This window comes from Pituophis catenifer, unplaced genomic scaffold, assembly GCF_029215685.1.
Source record: "Pituophis catenifer annectens isolate HBS135680 unplaced genomic scaffold, rPitCat1.0.hap2 SCAF_7, whole genome shotgun sequence".
NCBI classification, from domain to species: Eukaryota; Metazoa; Chordata; class Lepidosauria; order Squamata; family Colubridae; genus Pituophis; species Pituophis catenifer.
This window is the reverse complement of record NW_027256887.1, coordinates 36660530-36684622: the sequence shown is the minus strand read 5'-3', so window position 1 is coordinate 36684622 and position 24093 is coordinate 36660530. Positions and strand designations below refer to the sequence as shown.

General features: G+C 44.9%; 1 protein-coding gene across 1 annotated transcript in view; it reads right to left on the bottom strand.

The window, feature by feature from the left end:
- The window catches only part of ANO6 (anoctamin 6), a 113221-nt gene extending 89380 nt beyond the window's left edge, over positions 1-23841 (bottom strand). The window contains exons 1-4 of the mRNA XM_070947876.1: positions 23732-23841; positions 19515-19624; positions 16288-16367; positions 13852-13977 (exon numbers count right to left, since the gene is read on the bottom strand). Coding sequence (XP_070803977.1) covers positions 13852-13977; positions 16288-16367; positions 19515-19624; positions 23732-23841 — 426 coding nt within the window. The remainder of the gene's footprint in view (positions 1-13851; positions 13978-16287; positions 16368-19514; positions 19625-23731) is intronic.
- Between the last annotated feature and the right edge of the window lie 252 nt (positions 23842-24093).

Below are 24093 nucleotides of genomic sequence, written 5' to 3'. Positions count from 1 at the left end.
ACACTAAAAAAGATAAGAAGGGGCTCTTGCAGAACATTTCAACATGTGCCAGATTGCCAAAATCGTTTTTTGAAATGATGGAGGACATGGAACTGAGAGATATCTGGTGAGAGAGAAACCCCGAAGAAAAAGACTTTACCTTTTTTTCTGATAGACATCAATCTTTCTCAAGGATTGATTATATATTAATTACAAATGATTTCTTTTCCAGAGTGAAGAAGACGAAGATTTGCCCAAGAGTTTTAACCAATCATAGTCCAGTCTGGATGGAATTAGAGTATGGAAGGGGATCTAAGAGGTCTTGGAGGTTAAATGAAAATTTGTTTAGATATGAGGAAAATGTAAAAGAATGTAAAAAATTTATGAAAGAATTTTTTATTATAAATATGCATAAGGGTACATCTATGGAAATGGTATGGGATGCAAGTAAAGCATATATAAGAGGCATTTTGATATATTTGAATAATAAATATAGACGTAAACAGGAAAAAAAAGGAAGGACTTAGAAGAGGAAATCAGGAAAAAAGAACAAGCTTTGATATTGAATCCAGCAGATAAGAAAATAAAAGAGGCAATTAATTTATTGTGCGGGGAATTTAATATGTTAATGGCAGATCAGGTTGCAACTAATTTGCAATATGCTAAACATAATACTTTTTGTAATGCTAATAAACCAGGGAGGTGGTTAGCATATTTGTTAAGGAAAAAGCAAAAGTCACAGACCATAGAGAAAATAGAATATAAAGGTAAAGAGGTTTATCAGCAAAATATGATTAAAAAAGCATTTTTAGAATTTTATACGAGGTTGTATGCTGGTGATAAAATTCAAGGTACAGATATAGATAGATACCTACAGAAAGAGTATACTCCTACAATTACAAAAGAGCAAAGGGAGGGTTTAAATCAACTAATAACTACTGAGGAGATTATGTCTGCAATTAAGCAGTTGAAAGTGGGTAAAGCTCCTGGGACGGATGGTTTGACAGCTGCTTATTATAAACATTTGCAGTTAGAAATGGTGGGACCACTTAAAGAATTATTTACTAATATACAATCTGGAGGAGATGTACCCCCATCTTGGAGGACAGCTTATATTTCTTTGATTCCAAAGGAGGAGCAAGACCATACCCAGCCAAAAAAATATAGGCCCATATCACTCTTAAATACAGATTACAAGATTTTTGCTAAAATATTAGCAAATAGGTTAATGACAGTCATGCAACAAATGATTCATAATGATCAAACTGGTTTTATAAATGGTAGACAAATGAAGAGTAATGTAAGGCAAGTTGTTAACCTATTGGAGTATTTGGGGAAGAACAACCAAATCCCTGCGGTGCTGATATTTCTTGATGCAGAGAAAGCATTTGATTGATTGAATTGGCAATTTTTATTGAAAATAATAGAAAAGATGCAGTTTGGGGAACATTTCACAAAATCTATTAAGGCAATATATCATAAACATACAGCACAAATTATAATTAATGGTAGTTTAACAGACAGTTTTAATATAGAAAAAGGAACAAGACAAGAATGCCCTTTGTCTCCATTATTGTTTATTCTGACTTTGGAATTTTTGTTAAGTAAGATACGTGGGTCGGACAAAATAAGTGGAATTAAGATTAGGCAGTATGACTATAGATTACAAGCATTCGCAGATGACTTGGTTGTTACTTTAACCCAACCATTACAGTCGATTATAGGTCTAATGGATATAATTAATCAATATGGACAAGTATCTGGATTTAAAATAAATGCAGGGAAAACAAAGATAATAACTAAAAATATGACTATAAAGCAAAAAGAAGAACTAGAAAGACTAACAGGATTTGAAATTGTAAAAAAGTTTAAGTATTTAGGGGTTTATATTATGACATCAAATGCGAAATTATTTAAGTATATATATATATATTTAATTTGATTTATATGCCGCCCTTCTCCGGAGACTCAGGGCGGCATACAATGTGCTAAGCAATAGCCTTCATCCTTTTGTATATTTATACAAAGTCAGCTTATTGCCCCCACAACTGAGTCCTCAATTTACCTACCTTAGAAAGGATGGAAGGCTGAGTCAACCTTAAGCCTGGCAAGATTCGAACCTGCAGTAATTGCAGGCAGCTGGTCTTAATAACAGGGTGCTTTAGACCACTGTACTACCAAGGCTCTGGTATAATTATGATCCATTGTGGCAAAAAATACAAAGAGAGATGGAAAACTCTCTTTGGAAAAGAGCCTTGGTAGTACAGTGGTCTAAAGCACCCTGTTATTAAGACCAGCTGCCTGCAATTACTGCAGGTTCGAATCTTGCCAGGCTCAAGGTTGACTCAGCCTTCCATCCTTTCTAAGGTATTGAGGACCCAGTTGTGGGGGGCAATAAGCTGATTTTGTATAAATATACAAAAGGATGAAGGCTATTGCTTAGCGCATTGTAAGCCGCCCTGAGTCTCCAGAGAAGGGCGGCATATAAATCAAATTAAAAAAAAAAAAACTGGAAAAAATTACAATTATCCTTGCTAGGAAGAATAGCAGCAGTAAAAATGAATGTTTTGCCTAAATTTTTGTTTCTTTTTCAAATGAAATCCTGTCAGGAAAGCAGGAAGAAGGTGTTCTGGTGTGTCTCTGTGTGTTGAGACTCTCTAGGAGTCTCTGGAGACTGGGGACAGCAAAAAATGTCACTTCCTGTCCAACTGGAATTTGGGAAACGGGCCGTTTCGGGCCTCCGGAGGGCCTCTGAGGCGGTGGGGAAGGCTGTTTTTGCCCTCCCCAGATGCATAGAGAGGATCTGGAGCCAGGTGAGAAAAAAAAAAACCGGGCCTTCCCCCCCCCCCGAGGCCCTCCAGAGGCAGGATACACCCTGTTTCCTTACTTCTGGTGGGTGTGCACATGGGCACTGGAGCTGAGCTGGCGTACCCACTGATATGGCTATGCATGCCACCTGTGGCATGCATGTCATAGGTTTGCCATCACAGTCCTAGGGAGTGTTTTCTGGACCTTTTTACCTATTTTCCTGCTCCTATAGTCCAGTTTTGCATCCATAATTGCATTAAAGTCCCCTAACACACAAATATCTTCATAATCCATTTTGGTTATTTTCATGTGGAGTTTTTTTTATAGAATTCTTCTTGTTTATTATTTGGCATATATATTGCTATCAAAAGTACTTGTTTTTGGTTTATTATTACCTCTCAAAATTTTCCCTTCTTCATCTGTGTATATTTGCTTGGCATTTATTCTTTCTTTTATATATAAGACCACCTCCCTTTTCTTTTCTTTTGCTAATGATAAATATACTTTTCCCATTTTGGGGTATTCAAAACGCTTACTATGCTGTTTTTGAATATGGACTTCTTGGAGGCAAATTAAGTCAAATTTTAATTTTTGTAGTTTTGTGAAAGTTTTTTTTTCCTTTTCATTGGTGAATTCAATTTATTTGATACCATCTGTATTTCTTCTTCCACCTTCTCACTTGTATATAGGTCATATTGTCCTAGTTGATCTTATTTCTCTCTGTTCCTTTACTTTTGCTCATTCTCGTTTTGCTCGTTCGGACTCATTTTCTTCTTGCCATCTAGTCTTTTCCACAATTGCTAGTTCTCTTTGTCCTTTACATTCTACTTCCTCTCCCCTTCCCTGTTCTTCAGTAGTTCCAAATTGATATTCATAAAATTCATGTGCTTTATCTAATGAGTCCAATCTATATCTTTTTTCATTCCAAGTTACCAAAATTCCCTCTGATATCAGCCATCTGAAATTTACGTTGTAAATTTACGCTGACCTGTCAAAAATAGATATTGTCTTCTTAGATTTCTTAACTCTTCTTGGCACCTGTTTCAACACCACAATTTCTTTGCCTTTATATTGCAGAGGTCCATCTCTTGCTTTTTAAAGTATTTCAACTCTTATCATCTTCTTGACAAATCTTACAGGAACTTCTCTTGGGAGATTATGTCTTCTCACGTAGTTTTTGTGTATTCAAAATATTTCATCAATCTCTGCTTGCATTTTCTGTTTTGTAATTTGTAAAGCATTTGCCAGCAATTCTGTCATTATATCAGGTAGGTCTTCTCCTTTTTCCTCTTCAATGTTTTGGAATCTCAGAAAGTAAGTGGACTTTTTCATTTGCAACGAAATCATGTTTTCCTCCAACTCTTTATTTTCCTGTGTAAGCCTTTGGTACATATTTTCTATTTTTTTCTCAGCTTGTTCTGATTTTTCTTCTATTACCTGAATCCTTTGTTCATTTTTTTCTATCATCTGTTGGAAATTCCCCATTTTTTCATTCATATCATGCATCTTTCACCTCTCTCAACTCACTCTTCACCTCATTATGATTCTTTGTTATTGCCTCCGGTAAAGAGTGGAACATCATCATCACATCTTTTTGAAATGAATTTGATTTCTCTGCTTGTAACATGCTCTCTATCAATCTTTGACTTGATGGACTTGATGCTGCTGCTGCTGCTGCTGCTGCTGCAGATGATGGTGCAGATGTTCTTTTCTTTCCTAATTTGCTTAAATTTGGATTACTTGCCGTTTCTGCTTATATTTACTTATGTCTATTAACCAGGTTAATTGGGACCTTATTTAGTAAAATAAACCACAATAATCTACTAGCCCCCAATCAACTTCTAACCTCCCTATTTTTAAACCAATCATATGAAATTTTCATTATTCTGAATTTGAATGGAAAAAACAGATGGTTGAATGGTTCTTTTCATGCCAAAGAATTCCTGGCTAGGGAAAGGGAGAAATATGATTCCTTTAGGGCAGCAGTTCTCAACCTGGGGGTCGTGACCCCTTTGGGGGTCGAACGGCCATTTCACAGGGGTTGCTAAAGCCCTCTCTCACCCCCCCCACGCCTTCACTCACCCTCACCCTCTGCCTCTGTTGGATCGCCGATTGCCGTTCGCTTACCTGCCCACTCCCAATCTATTGCTGCCTCCTGAGTCCCAGCTGATGGCTAGAGGGAAACAAACCAGTGGTGGGATTCTGCCGGTTCTAGGTGGTTTGGCCGAACCGTTTGTTAAATTGCTGGCTCGCCCCACCCCTTGCCAATAAATAGTGGGGGTGGGGCGGGGTGAGAGGGGGCGAGCCAGTAATTTAACAGACGGTTCGGTGTTTTTTTGCAATTTATTGGCCTCGCAGCACACCGAACCATTTGTTAAATTGCTGGCTCATCCACCCCTCACCTTGCCCCGTCTCCCACCCGCACGGCATCAGCCTACCCTAGCCCAGGGCTGGGCAATTGTGACTCTTTTACAACCTGTGGACTTCAACTCCCGCCTAGCCCATTCTGGGGAATTGTGGAGAATTCTGGGAGTTGAAGTCCACAAGTCTTAAAGCTGCCAAGGTGGGAGACATCTGTAGAATCCTTTCAAGCATGAAGATGGCCAAGTATCCTCCTTGAGAGACAACAGTTGAACATCAGGAGGGCTGTTAGAGGGCAGGGCTACATTTGGAAATTTTTGCATTTTTGCAGGTGGTGCAATACAATCTGGTGTCTGCAATGGAGAGCAAAATCTGGCTTCTTCTCTCCGCTGTAAATTCAGCATCAGGATTCCACCTTGGTATATTTGCAGCACAAGGCAGCCGCTTGGGACTCGGAGCGGTAAACAGCGTCTGGTTTGGGGATCAGCCGGATTTTGCTCTCCATTGCTCTCTCAGCCCCCTGCAAGCTCTCATCTCTCGAGGAGCGCTCCCTGAAGTGGTGCGGAAAACTTTGGTTGGGCTTCTCGAGAGATGAGAGCTTGCAGGGGGCTGAGAGAGCAATGGAGAGCAAAATCCAGCTGTTCCCCGAACCAGACGCTATTTACCGCTCTGAGTCAGCAGGAAATGAGGGCTGCCTTGCGCTGCAAATATACCAAGGCAGAATCCTGATGCTGCACTTACAGCAGAGAGAAGAAGCTGGATTTTGCTCTCCATTGCAGACACCAGATCGGCCCCCTGCAAGAGAATGAAAGAGAGAAAGTGGGGGAGAGTGGGAGAGAAAGAGGGAGAGAGAAAGGGGGGGAAGAGAGAAAGAGAATGAGAGAAAGAGGGGGAGAGAGCGAGAGAAAGAGTGGGGGAGGGAGAGAAGAGGGAGAGAGAAAGAGAATGAGAGAAAGGGGGGAGAGAGAAAGAGTGGGGGAGAGAGAGAAGGGGGAGAGAAAGAATGAGAGAGTGGGGGAGAGAGAGAAGGGGGAGAGAAAGAGAATGAGAGAGAGAGTGGAGGAGAGAGAGAAGGGGAGAGAGAATGAGAGAGAGAGAGTGGGGGGGAGAGAGAGAAAGAGGGGGAGAGAAAGAGAGAATGAGAGAGAGAGTGTGGGGGAGAGAGGGAGAAAGAGGGGGGAGAGAAAGAGAGAATGAGAGAGGGGGGAGAGAGGGAGAAAGAGGGGGGGAGAGTGCCTGAAGGACCCTATCCCGTCACTGGGAGTCCAGGTGCTTCAGCAAGTGGCACACTGGATTCGTATTAGTGGTCTGCGAAATTTAAAATTATGAACTTGATGGTCCCTGAGGTCCAAAAGGTTGGGGACCCCTGCTCTGGAGGATTTAAGTAGCTTAACTGTGCTTGCTTGTCAATACCAGAATTACAGAATTGGAAGGGATCTTTGGAGGTTTCTAGTCCAGAGATCTCCAACCTTGGCAACTTTCTTTGCCTGGGCCTGATGCTTCCTGAGAGGCAGGGGGTCTCTCCGAATGGGACCCCCTCCCCAAAAGGCTGGCCTTAAAGCCCTAGCTCAGAGGTCTTCAAACGTGGCAGTTTTAAGACTTGTGGACTTCAACTCCCAGAATTCTCTAGCCAGCATAGCTGGCTGGGGAATTCTGGGAGTTAAAGTCTGCCAGGCTTAAAGTTGCCAAGGTTGGAGATCTCTGGATTAGAAGATAAATGATGGCATAAATGATGACCGGTCAAAAGTGCGAAGACCTGTCAGAAATTACTTTTTTCAGCCCTCTGAATAGTCCCTATGTGCATATGGACTACTCAGAGGGCTGAAAAAGTTATTTTTGACTGGTCCTCACACTTTTGACCAGTCTTTGAACTTACGACTGTCCTCACATTTCACGTTTTGCGCCCTATCTTGTCACCATGGTGAAGAGAAGCAGTGGTGAAATGATTGACATGGTTGTTAAGAATGCCACAATGGGCATAAATGTGAGGATGGTCATAAGTGTGAGGACCGGTCAAAAGTGCGAGGACCTGTCAGAAATCACTTTTTTCAGCCCTCTGGGTAGTCCTTTTGTGCACATGGACTACTCAGAGGGCTGAAAAAGTTATTTTTGACTGGTCCTCGCACTTTTGACCAGTCCTCGAATTTATGACTGTCCTCACATTTTAAGTTTTTTGACCTATCTTATCACCATGGTTGATCTGTCTCCGTCCACACACACACACAAACACAGCCAGCCGAGGGTTAAGGAAACACTTTGGAATGCACCCAGTTTCTTTATCTCCCACTTGGCAGCGATAGACACACCGTCTGCCAAGTGCCTTTATTTTCACAGAAAAACAGAAAGACAAATACTCAGCTTCCAAATGTCCGACAACAATAAATCTTTCTCTCTGCAGTTCCGAACGAGGCTCTAGTGTCTATCCAAGGTTAGTTTTGTTCGTCACAAGGATCACTGACCACTACCCTCTATTATATAGTCTCTGGGGTGTGGTCCAGTGACTCAGTTCTAATCCCTAGCACGCCTTCTGAGCTGCTGCAATCGTTTATCACGCCTTCAGAGGCATGCGTCCAGGAATGATGTTTCTCCGTCACTCTGATCCGAGCCACCTGTCTCCCTGCTAATCTCCTCTCCCTCGGCCGGCACCTGAGACAATGCCAGAGGGGAGGGGCCTGGAGAGGCAGGCCTGGCTGACTCCTCTTCCTCATGCTCGGAGCTTTCTTCCTCCGATGGGACAGGCTCAGAGGGCGGGGCCACAACACTATCCCCCACCGCAGGGCCCTTCCCCCGGGTCTGACGGTCGGGATGGGGTCGGGACGGGAACTGTTCGTGGAAAGCCCGCACCAGGTCAGGGGCCTGAACGGCAGACGCGTCCACCCAGGTGAAATCCTCGGGCCCGTACCCCTTCCAGGCGATGAGGTATTGGAAGCGCCCCTTCAGCCAACAGGAGTCCCGGATACTGTCCACCTCGTACGTCGAGGCGTTGTCCTCGTCGGCTGCGGCTGGGGGGTCAGGCGTCGGCGGGCGGCGGAGATGGCTCGTGGGGGCCTCAGGGACCAGGAGGGACCGATGAAAAACAGGGTGGAGCCGCATGGAGCAGGGTAGAGTCAACCGGTAGGCCACCGGATTGATGACCGCCTCGATAGGGAAGGGACCGATAAAGCGGTGGGCCAGTTTCCTCACCGGCCAGTCCGTGGGGAGGTGTTTCGTGGACAACCACACCCGATCTCCTACTTCCAGCGGTGGCGTCGCCCAGTGGGCGCAATCGGCGAACCGTTTATAATCCTCTTTCGCCCGGATCAGCTGCCGCCGCACCAGTTGCTGCACCGCCTGCAGCTCCGAGAGGAAGTCCCGGGTCTCGGGAACAGGGGAGTCCATGATGCTCAACGGGAAAAGCCGTGGATGGTATCCGACGTTGGCATGGAAAGGGGTCATCTGGGTGGAGGTGTGTTGGGAGTTATTAAAAGCGAACTCCGCCAGGGGAAGGTACTCGGCCCAGTTGTCCTGCTGCTGGTTGACAAAACAGCGGAGGTACTGCTCCAGTATGCCGATGACCTTCTCCGTGCCCCCGTCAGTCTCCGGATGATGCGACGACGACAGGCACACCTGCACCTCCAGCGCGGCCATCAGGCTTTTCCAGAAGCGGGCCGTGAACTGGGCCCCGCGGTCCGAAACCACCCGGTCCGGCAGGCCGTGGAGGCGGAAGATATGTTGCAGGAACAGGCTAGCCGTGGTGCAGGCCGAGGGCAAGCCGCGGCACGGGATGAAATGTGCCATCTTCGTGAGCGCATCCACCACCACGAGGACGGTTGTGTACGTAGCGGACAGGGGCAGGCCTGTCAGGAAGTCCATGGAGATGGCTCCCCACGGTCTCTCCGGTGTCGGCAGCGGCTGGAGGAGTCCGGGAGGGGGGCCGGACGCGGCTTTGGCCTGTCGGCACATCACACAGGACATCACGTAGGCGTGCATGTCGTGCCGTACCCGAGGCCACCAAAAAGTCCACGTCACCAAGTTCAAAGTCTTAAAGAAGCCGAAGTGCCCTGCCGCAGGCTTGTCATGGCACTGGTTCATGACGAGGGCTCAGAGCGGACTCGTGGGCACGTACAGCCGACCACGGTGTCTGAGCAAGCCCTCCTCCACGGTCCATGGGGACGCGGGGCCAACGTCCGCTCTCTGCTGCTGCGACCAGTCGGCCCGTAGCTGCGCTTCCAGCACCTGAGCCCGCAGGTCCACTGGTTCCTGGACCGCGGCCAAGGAGTCCGCTGGCAGCACCGTCCGGGGGGGAAGGGAGTCCTTGGGGCAAAAGTATTCTGGCTTACGGGATAGCGCGTCCGCCCTCTGGTTGAGGTTGCTCGGAATGTATGTGACGTGGAAGTTGAACCGGGCGAAAAACAATGACCGCCGCTGGTTCAACTTCCTGGCCGTGGTGAGGTGCTCCAGGTTCCGATGGTCCGTCCGCACCTCCACCTGGTGTCGGGCCCCCTCGAGGTGATGTCGCCAAGCCTCGAACGCGGCCTTGATGGCCAGCAACTCCTTTTCCCAGATGGTGTAGTTGCGCTCGGAAGGGTTGAGTTTCCGGGAGTAGTATGCGCAGGGAAAAAGAGTGCCGCCATCCACCGGAGCCTGTAGCAGCACCGCCCCAATCGCCACGTTGGACCCGTCCGTCTCCACCACGAACGTACGGTGTGGATTGGGGTGCCTCAGGACTGGCTCCGTGAGGAAGGCCTGCTTGAGGACCTCGAAGGCCTGCTGCTGTGGGGGCCCCCACTGGAACGGGACCTTCTTCCGAAGGAGCTGGGTCAACAGCAAGGTCAGGGTGGCGAAGCCCGGGATGAAGGTCCGATAGTAGTTGGCGAATCCCAACAGACGCTAGACGTCCTTCACCCGACACGGGGGTTCCCAACTGCGCAAGGCCTCCACCTTGCGCGGGTCCATCGTGATGCCCTCGGGGGTGATGATGTGCCTGAGGAACTCTATGGAAGTCTGGAAGAAGTAGCATTTCTCCAACTTCACATAGAGCTGGTGCTCCCGCAGGCGCTGCAGGACCTGGTGGACATGCTGGAGGTGACTTTCCGGGGTCCAGTAATAGATCAAAATGTCATCCAAGTAGATCACCACGAACCGATCCAGCATGTCCCGGAACACGTCGTTCATCAAGTGCTGGAAGACCGCAGGGGCGTTGGTCAATCCGAACGGCATGACGGTATACTTGAAGTGTCCATACTGAGTGCCGAACGCCGTCTTCCACTCGTCCCCCTCTCGCACGCGCACCAGGTTGTAGGCCCCTCGGAGATCGAGCTTAGTGAAGATCGAGGCCTCCCGCAACCTCTCCATCAGCTCCGGGATCAGCGGCAGGGGGTAGTGATTTCGCACTGTGATGGCATTCAAACGCCGGTAGTCGCAACACAGGCGTAAGTCCCCCGTCTTCTTTTTAACGAAGAGGACCGGGGCCGAGAGCGGGGAGGTCGAAGGCCGGATGAACCCACGGGCCAGGTCCTTTTCCAAAAAGTCCCGTAAGGCGGCCAGCTCGGGCTCCGACATGGAGTACAGGCGTCCCGAGGGCAGGGGCGCGTTGGGCATCAGGTCCACCGTGCAGTCGTAGGGTCGGTGCGGGGGCAAGCAGTCCGCCTCCTTCTCGCTGAACACGTCGGCGAAGGGCGTCAGCTCCGGAGGCAAGGAGACGTTCGGGGCAGAGACGTCCTGGCCGGCACAGGTGTGGCGAAGGTGGTCGACACACTGCAGGCTCGGGAACGAGATGGCGTTTCTCGACCAAGCCACCTGAGGGTCGTGCGCCCGAAGCCAGGCCATCCCCAGGACCAAGGGAAAGTGCAGATCCGCTGTTACGTAAAACTGGATCGCCTCCTCGTGGTTCCCAATGGCGAGGCGCAAGGGCTGGGTAGCAAATTTGATGGGCCCCACCACGAGTTCCCGCCCATCGATAGTCTCAACCCTCAACGGAGGGTCCACTGGAACCAAGGGGACTTTGTAATGGGCCACAAAGTCCTGGTCCATAAAGTTTGTGGTGGCCCCCAAGTCCACCAGCGCGTGCGCCTGGAGCCCCTCCGACCAGTTAGCCAACAACACCCGGGTGTTCAAAATCAGGTGCCGAGGGGGCTCACAGTCCACAGCTGCCGACTCCGGCGGGGCATGGTCACGTGCCTGACCCAGAGTTTCCCCTAGGCCAGGCCTGGCCCGTTTCCCGGCTGGTCACGCCGAGACTCCGGAACAGGCTTGAGCAGTCCACTCCGCTTCCGGGGACACGAAGCGGCAAAATGTCCCACCTCGCCGCAATAGAGGCACAACCCCCCTTGATGTCTCCGCATCCGCTCCTGGGCCGTCAGTTGAGGTCTGGCTGCTCCGAGCTCCATGGGCTCCTCAGCCGTCGCTACAAAACGCTGTGCGGTCCGGAGCGCTGTCGGTGCGAAACGCGGGGGTGCCGACGCTGTCGGTGGTTCTGGAAGAGCCCGATGGGGCCGTCGCCATTGCAGGCGGGCGTCAATGCGCAGGCATTGGGTCACCAGCGCGTCGAGGGTCGGTGGCGCCTCCACACGAACCAGCTCGTCCTGCATCTCGGCGGAAAGGCCGTCCTGGAAGGCGTCCATCAGCGCCACCTCATTCCAAGCCGAATCCTGGCCTAGCAGTCGGAACTCTGCAATATAGTCCTGCAGGGGGCGCTTGCCTTGGCGGAGGTCCTTGATGCGCCTCGCTGCCGTCTGCACCCGGAGGGGGTCCTCAAACATGGTGCGCAGGTGTTGTATAAAGCCCTGAAAGTCCAGGAGCAAGGGGCTATCTTGCAACAACAGGGGCGTGGCCCATCGGGCGGCAGTGCCAGAGAGGGAGCTGATAACAAATGCCACCCGAGCCTGGTCATCCGGAAAATCCTCCGGCCTCATCGCCATGAACAGTTGGCATTGTCCCAAGAAGGCCGGGAACATCTCCTGCTGCCCAGAAAACCTATCTGGCACGTTCACTGGGCATCTCGGACGGGGAGGGGGAGGAGGTGGAGCTGCAGGAGCATTTCCCAAAGCAAGTTGGGCAGTTAGCTGTGCTACTTGCTGTTGCAGAAGCTGATTGGCCTCCAGCATCTGCTGTAACTGCTGCTGCAGCTGTTGGTCCATCGTGGGTTAACGATGGAGTATGTGGTGACGAACAAGATGATCTGTCCCAGTCCACACACACACACAAACACAGCCAGCCGAGGGTTAAGGAAACACTTTGGAACGCACCCAGTTTCTTTATCTCCCACTTGGCAGCGATAGACACACCGTCTGCCAAGTGCCTTTATTTTCACAGAAAAACAGAAAGACAAATACTCAGCTTCCAAATGTCCGACAACAATAAATCTTTTTCTCCGCAGTTCCGAACGAGGCTCTAGTCCAAGGTTAGTTTTGTTCGTCACAAGGATCACTGACCACTACCCTCTATTATATAGTCTCTGGGGTGTGGTCCAGTGACTCAGTTCTAATCCCTAGCACACCTTCTGAGCTGCTGCAATCGTTTATCACGCCTTCAGAGGCGTGCGTCCAGGAATGATGTTTCTCCGTCACTCTGATCTGAGCCACCTGTCTCCCTGCTAATCTCCTCTCCCTCGGCCGGCACCTGAGACAATGCCAGAGGGGAGGGGCCTGGAGAGGGAGGCCTGGCTGACTCCTCTTCCTCATGCTCGGAGCTTTCTTCCTCCGATGGGACAGGCTCAGAGGGCGGGGCCACAACAATGGTGAAGAGAAGCAGTTGTGAAATGAGTGACATGGTTGTTAGGAATGCTGCACGGGCATAAATGTGAGGATGGTCATAAGTGTGAGGACCAGTCAAAAGTGTGAGGATCTGTCAGAAATGACTTTTTTCAGCCCTCTGAGTAGTCCCTATACACATAGCTATGGCCACCCGGTCACATGACCAGCTAGCCATGCCTACCCAGTCACATGACCTCCAAGCCATGCCCACAAAATAAGCCACGCCCACAGAACCGATAGTAAAAAATTTTAGAACCCACCCCTGGTTGGGGGTCACCACAAAATGAGGAACTGTATCAATGGGTCGCGGCATTAGGAAGGTTGAGAACCACTGCTTTAAGGCAAAGTTTAACTTGTTGTTTGAGTAATCTGAACATATTACTGTAATATATTGTACATTTTGCCTCACTAACTTGTTATTATTTTTTTAATTATTTTCTTTAACTTTTTTTTTTTTTTTTGAATTTGATTTATATGCCGCCCTTCTCTGGAGACTCAGGGTGGCTTACAATGCGTTAAGCAATAGCCTTCATACTGTATATTTATACAAAGTCAGCTTACTGCCCCCACAAACTGGGTCCTCATTTTTGTTCTTTATTATCCAGTCTTGTTTTAAATATACATACATATTATTTGTAAAAAAAATAAAATGAAGAAAAATACTGTATTGTTTGATTTTGTTCTCCTTTTTTTAATGTTATTGACATTTAAATATGCATTCTGACGTGGTTCAGTTCCAAGAAAGCTATGGAACATTGCATTGTGATAGATCAAATCCTCCTCCTGTCTGAAATTATATAAGTATTATTAAATCTTACGCATCTTGGTGAAGTTGAGACAGACAAAGAAGAACCCTTTTAGTAATTATCAGAATCTTAAGAGGAATCTATCTAAATTAATGGATTAAGGGAAAGTGTTGTAAATACTAAAACTTTATCAATAGCAACATCAAATAGAAAGCAATTCATACCTTTTGCTTTTTATGAAAGGTATTTTGATTTTCCCTTTTGCTTTCATCTTCATATACTAAGACAAAGTCAACTTTTCTTTGGCCATCATTAAAGTACAGAGAGTCAGGATTCAGGTCAAACTCTACCTAGAATAAATATTAATACCTATATAAATATTATTATACCTAATGGAATTTGGGAATAAAAATATATGTAGTTGATTAGTTGAGGAGAGCAAAAGTTGGTTAGCAGAGTCCTAGAAAGAGATGTCTGAAAAACATGTCACACACCCAAATACTGTAATCCATACTGAATGTGTTAATATTTCAGCCAAATATATGTTGAATCAGTCTTCACAGGGGAATAAATAGAAGAAAACAAAATATCTGAAATCTTACATCTAGTATTTGGTTAGCTTACTCAAATACATATATGATATGGATTTGCAAAATTTTCCAAGTATGAAAAAAAATATTCCCAATAACTTTTTTGAGTATTGTGAACTGAGGAGAAACCATCTATGTTCTGAGACTTCTGGTCAAACATTACATCTAAATTCTAGTTTCTTACTAGATTCAGACAAAACATAATTGTTTGTGTGGCATTGCTTCATAAGCCTACAACAAAGTCAAATGCGACGGTTTGTTTTTTTAAAAACAGTGCTGTATAACCAGTAAATTAGACCTGTTTCTTCCTTATTCTTATTGTCCAAGACTAGTTGACAAGAGATTAGGGTGGTGATGGAGAGGCAGAAATTATTGCATCATTTGCTCAGAGCTAGTTCTTGCTAGACAAGTAACTAGGATTACTTGTCTAGATCAAATATTCTATTGCATTTGCATTCAATGCCCATTTGGGATGGCTGAATTCCAATACAAGAATGGGCAGAGGCAGCTTTCAATTGTAGTTTATTGCTATAAAGTTTGTTGTAATAAACTTTATAAATTGCATATTCTGGGTTTAAAAAAGAAATGTATTGTGCACTATGAACATTTTTTCTGGTTTGATTTTTCAGTTTCAGTTTTTAAATGCAAATTGTACATATTACATTGGTTTTGCTGAATTTTGTAGAATTTGTGCAATGGCTCAGTGGTAAAGATGCTGAGTTTGTCAGTTGGAAAGCACAGGTTCAAAACCTGAGAGCTGAATAATGGGGTGAAATCCCATTCCAGCCCCAGCTCCTGCCCATTAGCAGTTCAAAAGCATGCAAATTGAAGTAGAGTAATAGGTACCATTTTGGTGAGAAGATAATACATAATTTAGTGGGCATATGAGCAATACAAAAATATAATACTAGTCCTAGAATCACTTGTGGTTTCTGGCATGCCTTGAGAAATTTTTTGAATGAATATTTTTAAAAGTAGTTTAAGTTGACTCCAGTTCTTCAAATAGTAGTGATAGCCATGTATCTAAATGTCTTTATTTCAATTTATATACCTGCCTATCTCAAATATATGAGAAACCATATAAAAATGAAGAAACCCCATATAAACATAGATTTAAAATAGTATAAATAGTATAAAACATGTAAACACCCATGAAATGCAGCCATAGCTGAGATATTTAATAATATATAGACCCATCAACAGTAATCAATACAGTCATTCTACACTGCCCATCCAAGTCCCAATGCCCAATAGCAAAACCAAGTTTTTAAGTCCTTGCAGAAAGTTAGTAGGGTTGTAGCCAATCTGATTTATGGAAGGATAATGTTCCAAAGGGCAGGGCTATGGCAGGAAAGACTCCTGAAATTGGCCTGAAAGCATTCCCTAGCAAATGGGATCTGCAGCATGCCTCTCCTGTTTGATCTAATTGGATACATTAATGGAGGATATGAAGCTGCATGCCTCTGAATTCCAGTTAGGACAAGGGACAATCCTTGTGGGCCTTTTTAAATTAGATTGTGGAACTATTACTATTTCTAATACACTAGCATCTTGAAAAAGTCAGTCAACTATGACAATGCAATTTGAGGTATGATTTCAAATTTTATACAAAAAAGTTAGTTTACTCCAATTAGGAATAATACATTTTTCTTTAAGCAGCACTTGTTCATTGTTTTTTTAAAAAAATAAGAATCACATTCCCTCATTTTACCTTCCCTCCATAAACTGCAACTGTCTGGAAGATTAGAGTACAACTTGATCCCTGAGCCAAAATGGAATTGTAGTCCAATATATTTGGACAACAGCAAGAAAAATGTTTCATATGTTACGTTGCAAAAATAACAATATACAAATTCAAATCTGAAATATAAAATTACCACTATTTCATATTGCCCAAATAGTACATTATTCAGAAAATGTAATGCTAAAGGCCACATTTAAAAAAGCGCTTTAAACAGTTTTAATTCTACAACCCAAATCTAAAATATCTTATGAGAAATTCAGATTTGTTTGCATATCTTTATATGAACTATATGATAAATTTTATAAGAATAATGAGTTAGTACCTACCAATTCAGGCATATGAAGAGCTTGCTGGCCAGGTACTGTTCCATAATTGGGAACAACAATTTGTTCTAGGTCTTCTAAGACTAAAAGAAAGATATCCCATAAAACAATATGTTTGATTATAGCATTCAGGTAAATATAGGCTCTATTTGAGAGGAAGTCAAATTTCATGGGTTGCCCATTTATATCTTTCATGGAGAATTAAGACTATCATTTAGGCAGTTACACAATTGAATCTTAATTTTCCCAGTCCTGTATGCAATTTTAATCTATGGAGGAAAATGAACTGGATCAACAAGACTGTCTCAGACAGTCCAAGTTGTCAGGACACAATTTCATATTGCCTAAAACCATGCATCTTACTAAATATGTATAGAGGAGAAATAAAGTAGGAATAACTATGAATATGAAAGAATGGAAAATGTTATTTGAATCCAAAGAGTACTGCATATATAACAGAGATGTAATAAAAGGGATGAAATGTTAATAAAGTAGAATAAATTATCCCATGATAATTCTTCAAGCTTCTCCATTTGTATATTCTTATACAAAGAGTGTCCCAAACCATTTCAAAGCCCCAATTCTGAGTTTGTCATGACTTTTGTCAAATAAAATTAGTTCTGGGAACTTATTTATGTACAAATATTTACATTTTTAAAAAATATTTTTATTAAGCAGTTTTTTCCATTTTATATCACAATTTTCATCATCTTTGCAACACTTCAATATCGGTATATATCCGGTATAAATACATTTCCCCTCCTATATCTATGTAATTACATACATGTGGTTCCCTTGTATATACTAATATACTAATATGTTCATTTATATACAGTGCATCGTTATTACTCTAAGTATTTTTTAACATTTTACATTTTTATCACATCTTATCATACACTAATACTGCATGTTCTTCATTTATCTTTGAATTTATACTTTTTACTATTTTCTGGCTCCTTTATCCTCTTTCTTTGTTAATTTCCTAATCTGTACATCTATTATCTAACCAGTTATACTATAGATTCCATATCAAATAGTACTCAATTTCTCCTCTATTTTTTATTTCCAATGTTAATTTATCCATCTTGGCACACACTAACACTTTCTTTATCACACTTTCCTCTGACGGTATGTTTCTATTTTTCCAATTTTGCGCATAGACTATTCTGGCCGCAGTTATTACATGTATTAGATATTGAGTTTTTTTGTCATAGTTTCCTGTACTCTAAGTATGCCTAATAGGAATATCTCTGACTTCAGCTCTATTCGTTGTTTAGTTGTTTCCTCTAACCACTTTCTTATTCTTATCCAGTATTTTTTTGCTGCTGCACATGTCCACCACATGTGGTAGTATGTTCCTACATTTCCAGCATTCCGGTGATCTGGTTGGAAACATTTTTGCCAGTCTCGCTGTGGGTAGATGCTATCTGTAGAACATTTTGTATAGGTTTTCTCTGTAAGCTGCTGACATTGTCAATTTGTAATTTTTCTCCCACAGTTTTTCCCACTTCTCTAATTCTATTGTATAGCTGAAATTTTTTGCTCAGGTTATCATGGTTTCCTTTACTGTCTCCTCTTCCATTCTAAATTGCAATAGATAATTGTATATTTTCCTTATCAGTTTTTCCTATGTTCCTTGCAAAATCTTACCCAATTCTTGTGGTTCCTTATTAAACCCATAAAGTCCTGCATCTTTCTTGTATTTGGTCTCAATTTGCATGTATGGCCACCAATCCATATCCATTCCCTGTTTTTTTAATTTTTCCCAGGTATTTAACTTTCTTAGTTATTTGCATTCCCATTTTTTCCTCTAGTTCTTTTTCCTGTTTTTGGTGAGGTTCTTTGTATTATCTTTCTCTTATTTTTATTTATTTTGAGTCCTGCCACTGTGCCAAATTCTTCTATCTCTTGAACTAATTGGGGTCATGTTTCTAGTGTCTCTTCTAGATGACATACCAAGTCATCTGCAAATGCTTGCACTTTATATTCTTCTTTTTTTATTTTCAGATCTGTTATTTCTTGTTCTTGTAAAGTAATAAATCACCAATTCAATTATCAAATGCTTTTTGTGCATCCAGAAAAATCAGTGCAGATTGTTTGCCGGGATGTGCTTCATAATATTCCAGGGTGTTCATGATCACTCTCATATTATTTTTCAGCTGTCTTTTCAGTAGGAACCCATTTTGGTCTGGGTGAATGAATTCATTTAATAATCATTTTAATCTTTCTGAAATTATGGATATTTTGTAGTTGACGTTTAGTAATGAAATGGGTCTATAATTTTTTATCTGTTTGTGGTCTGTATCTTTCTTTGATATAAGTGTAATGTATGCTTCTACCCATGATTCGGGTAGTTTGGCCTCTGCAAGGGCCTCGTTATACAATTCCAACATTGTAGCCTGTAAAGTTCCTTGTATGGTTTTGTATAGTTCTGCAGGAGGTCCATCTGAGCCAGGTGTTTTGTTGGTTTTTTTGTTTCTTAACTGCTTCGAATAATTCCATCATGGTTATTTTTTCATCTAGCATCATTCTTTTTGTCTCTTCAATTTTAGTTAAGCTCATCTTATCTAAGTACTGTTTGATATTGTCTTCTGGTATGTTTTCTTGACTAGTAAAGAATTCTTGTATTATATTTTTTTCTCTTCATTCTGGTGATGTAGAGTTCCATTTTCGTCTTGCAGTTGATGTATTCTTTTCTTCTCTTTTTCTTTTTTTAATTTATATGCTAGCCATCTCCCTGGCTTGTTTTCATGTTCAAAAAAAAATTGTTTTGCCATTTTAACTTTTTGTGCCATTTCTTCCTGTGTCATCAAATTTAATCTATGTTTTATTAAGTTTCTTTTTTCTTTTATTTTGTGTTTTTGTGGTTCTGTCTGCAAATCTAATTCCACTTTTTAAAGTTCTTCCTGTAGTGTGACTTATTGTTGTTTACTAAAATAAGTAAGAAAGCCTCATCAAATCCAGTATCTGCAACATCATTCCCTTCAAATCAACGCTCAATAGAGAGCATGTTTGGTACAGAGAAATCAAGTTCAAAACTGAATTTGCAAACCATGCAGTCAACACTCCTCATGAAACAGGAAACAATGACAAAGACTGAGGAGTCAATAGCAAGGAATCATCAGGAGACAAAAAAGAAACCATGAAGAGATGAAAAATGAGATGGGAGAAATGAAAGGAGATATTAGAAAAATGGACGATAAAATAGGAAATATCCAGCAAGCATTAACTAAAAACGAACAGAGAATACAAACCGTGGAGACAAAAATGGAACAAACAGAAAAGAAAATGGAAGCAATGGAACAAAAACTCATTCAGGATAACAGGGATCTGCAGTAGACTATTGTGTTTTTAGAGATGGAAAAAGCAGCTTGCTTCCTAAGGTTCCAGAACATAGTGGAAGACAAAGAGGAAGATCTGGGCATGATCATGGCAGAACTATTAGCAGACACACTGCAGAAAAGCAAACACAACATACAGAGTGTATAGATGAGGTATACAGGATACACACAAATTATGTGAGAAGACACAGACTCCCAAGAGAGGTACACATGAGGTTCACCAAAAAGGCAATAAGAGACAAAATATACAAAAAAACAAGGGAGGAACCCATGATGTATAAAGGAAGAAAAATTCAAACCTTCAAACAGATACCTAGGAGAGTTAGGGACCAGAGAAGACAATACCAATTTCTCACTACACAACTAGTCAAATACAATGTGATGTTTAGATGGCTAATCCTGGAAGGAATCATGATTACTTGGCAGGAGAAGAAATTTAAAATTGATACACTTGACAAAGCACATGAGCTTTTTGAGCATCACTTTATGGCTGAGGAAGATCAAGAGAGCAGGGAAAAAATAGAAAGTAAGAGTCAAGAGGAACAACAACTAGAAGACAATGAGACGGAATGAGCGGAAAGAATGAAGCAGGAAAAGGAATGAGCGGAACGTGAGGGCACAAGAGCAAAAATATAGAGAGAGACAAGGACAACTAGAAAACTGAGAAATGTATACAAATAACAAAATGGAGGAGGTGCTTTCAATCAATATACATGGACTGAACTCACCCATGAAAAGAAAAGAGACCTTGACAAAACTACAAAGATTGGACATGGATATAGTTTGTTAGGTATTTTGTGCCAGCCATGGCAGTCTCTTCAAAGGCCACCAGATGGGGGCAAAGAGGCACCTTTGATCCCACTAGTGGGTCAAGGGGCTCCAGCCCCTGCAGCCCCATTGGGGAGAGTTAATGGCCCTCCGGCCCCCTCACACACCTTGTAAGGGAGGGGCCAGGGGCCCCTATAAGAGCCCCTGCACAGGGGTTGCTCCCCCCTTTTTGCTTTTACCCCTTTTTGCTTTTCCCTTTTCCCTGCTCTTGTTCTAGTCTCCTATGGGACTGACCCATGGGCTCAATCCAGGCATGGATGCCTCCATGCCTGGGAATTTATTTTACTCCACTTTTACTTCTAAATAAAGACTTAATTTGATTGCATCCTTGCATGCTGACCTTTTCTTGGAAGCGCCCTCAACGAACCATCGTTTTTCGTGAGATCCCTCACATAGTTTGCCTCCAAGAGGTACATATTAAGAAACAATATAAAGACCTACTAGAACACCCAAAAATAGGAAAACTCTATGTAGCTTTAGCACAGCAAAAAAAGAGAGGAATAGCGATATATATCAAAGAATGGCTAAAACCTAAACAAATATACGCAGATGAGGAGGGAAGAGTTTTAATGATGGAGATAACAACGGATCAGAAACAAATACTGCTTATTACAATATATTCACCAAACAACAATCTGAAAGAATTTTATAGACAAATACACAAAAAAATAACAGAGAGAGCATATGAAAATATATACTTAATAGGTGATTTTAATGAAGTAGTAGATACTAAAAAGGATTATAGACGTAACAAAAGGAATAAGAAAAAAAAAAGAACACTGCCGAACATTTTTTTCAAGATGACCCAGGAACTAAACTTACAAGATGCATGGAGGAAATTAAATGCAAAGAACAGCCAATATACATTTTACTCAAATTCACATCAATCATGGTCAAGGATCGGTATGGTATGGATGACCCAGGTACTGAGAAGACAGAGGTAGACATAATGACAAATAGCTGGGCAGATCACAATCCGATACAAGTGACATGGAAAGGACAGAAGAAAAGGAGGAGATAGACAATGAATCAAAGTATTGGCCGGTGGGAGGTTATCGGTAGCAGCAGGCGGTCTCGCAAATACCCTGGCCCTAAGCCATGGAGCTTAAGGTGATGAGAACCAACACCTTAAAGCGCACCCGGAAGACCACCGGGAGCCAATGCAGCTCGCGCAGGAGAGGTGTTACGTGGGAGCGCCACGTCGCTCCCATAATCACCCGCGCGGCCGCATTCTGCACCAGCTGGAGCCTCTGGGTGCTCCTCAGGGGGAGCCCCATGTAGAGAGCGTTACAGTAGTCCAGGCGTGACGTAACCAAGGCATGAGTGACTGTGCACAAGGAGTCCCGATCCAGAAAGGGGCGCAACTGGTGTATCAGGCGAACCTGATAAAAAGCCCCCCTGGCCATGGCCATCATATGCTCTTCTAAAGACAGCTGTGTGTCCAGGAGGACGCCCAAGTTGCGAGCCCCCTCTGTGGGGGCCAGTGACTCGCCCCCAATAGCCAGCGATGGCACCAGCTGGCTATACCGGGACGCCGGCATCCACAGCCACTCGGTCTTGGAAGGGTTGAGCCGAAGCCTGTTCCTCCCCATCCAGACCCGCACGGCCCGCACGGGACATCACTTCGAGGGCATCATTGGGGTGGTCTGGGGTGGAAATGTACAGCTGAGTGTCATCAGCATACAGATGGCATCGCACCCCAAAACCATGGATAATCTCACCCAGCGGCTTCACATAAATGTTGAACAGGAGCGGCGAGAGGACCGACCCTTGCAGCACCCCGCAAGCAAGGCGCCTCGAGGTCGACCTCTTCCCCCCTGCCAACACAGACTGCGACCAGATGGAGAGATAGGAGGAGAACCACCGCAGCACGGTGCCTCCCACCCCCAATCCCTCCAGCCGGCGCAACATGATACCATGGTCGATGGTATCAAAAGCCGCTGAGAGGTCTAACAGGACCAGAACAGAGGAACAACCCCTGTCCCGAGCCCTCCAGAGATCATCCACCAATGCGACCAATGCCGTCTCCATGCTGTACCCAGGCCTGAAGCCGGACTGGCACGGATCTAGATAGACGGTTTCATCCAGGAACTGTGGGAGCTGTCACACAACCACATTCTCCACAACCTTCGCAACAAAGCGAAGGTTGGAGACCGGACGGTAGTTTGCCAAAACGGCGGGGTCCAGAGAAGGCTCTTTGAGGAGGGGCCTCACCACTGCCTCTTTCAAGGCGGGAGGCAAGAAACCCTCTCTCAGAGAAGCATTTATAATCCTCTGGAGCCAGCCTCCTTTTACCTCCCGGGTGGCCAGTACCAGCCAGGAGGGGCACGGGTCCAATAAACATGTGGTTGCGTTTAACCTCCCCAGGATCCTGTCCATGTCCTCAGGAGTCACAGGGTCGAACTCATCCCAGGTAACATTCTCAAGACTAGCCTCAGTCACCCCGCCAGGATCTACCCAGTCAGAGTCCAAGCCTTCCCGAATCTGAGCGATTTTATCGTGCAGATACTGTGCAAAATCCTCAGCCTGCCCTTGCAAGGGGTCTTCCCGCGCTCCCTGATGTAGGAGGGAGCGGGTCACCCTAAACAAGGCGGCTGGGCGGTTATCTGCCGATGCAATAAGAGCGGAAAAGTGGTTACGCTTTGCCACTTTTATCGCCACTAGATAGGTCTTAATATGAGACCTAACTAGTGTTCAGTCGGATTCAGAGCAACTAGCCCTCCAACCACTCTCTAGGCATCTTTTCCGGCGCTTCATCTCCCTCAGCTCCTCGGAAAACCAAGGGGCCGGGCAGGTTCGGCGTCGGGTCAGAGTCCACAAAGGCACGACTCGGTCCAGAGCACCGGCGGCCTTCCTATCCCAGGCAGCCACCAGATCTTCAGCCGAGTCGTGAGCCAGAGTTTCAGGAACAGGCCCAAGCTCCCTCTGGAACCTATCAGGATCCATCAGGCGCCTGGGGCGGAACCACCTGGTCGGTTCCGCCTCCCTGCAGTGGGGTGCAGCGGTCAAAAGGTCCAGTCTCAGGAGAGAATGGTCCGACCATGACAGGGGTTCAGTAACTATATCCCCTATATCCAGACCACTCAGCCACGTCCTGGGGGGGGTGTCTCCTCCCTGCCAGGCCCTCTGGACTGCCAACACAGCTGCCGTCATCATGCCATCGCCGCCGTCGCTGCCGTAATGCCCAAAAGGTCTCGCAGCGTCCCAAAGATCTTCTGGGAAATCCGGCAACTCCCACAGCACTCCGGGCAACCCCTCAGCCTGGGAAATCGCCGTACAGCAGCGCCCCAGGCAAAAACGCCACCACGCCAATTCCGACGCCCACGTGGGCTCCAGCTGGAGGAAACGCTGCCGACACCCAGCTGATGCAGTCCGCTGCTCCCGACATCACCCGCTCTCTCTCTCTGCCCAGCCTCAATATCCGGAGGGGAAAAGACCCTCTCCGTGTGGGCAGAGTTCTCCTAACCGGGCCTGGGGTCGTAGATCTTCACAACGACCCCCAAAGACCCCAGTGGGTAGGTCAGTCCCTCATCCTCAAGCCGCGATCTCGGCAACCGTCGCCATCTTGGGCATGCGTAGTTAATAATTGTGCTCATGCAGGGCTTAATTATTTATTTAACATGTCTATATGCCTGCCCAT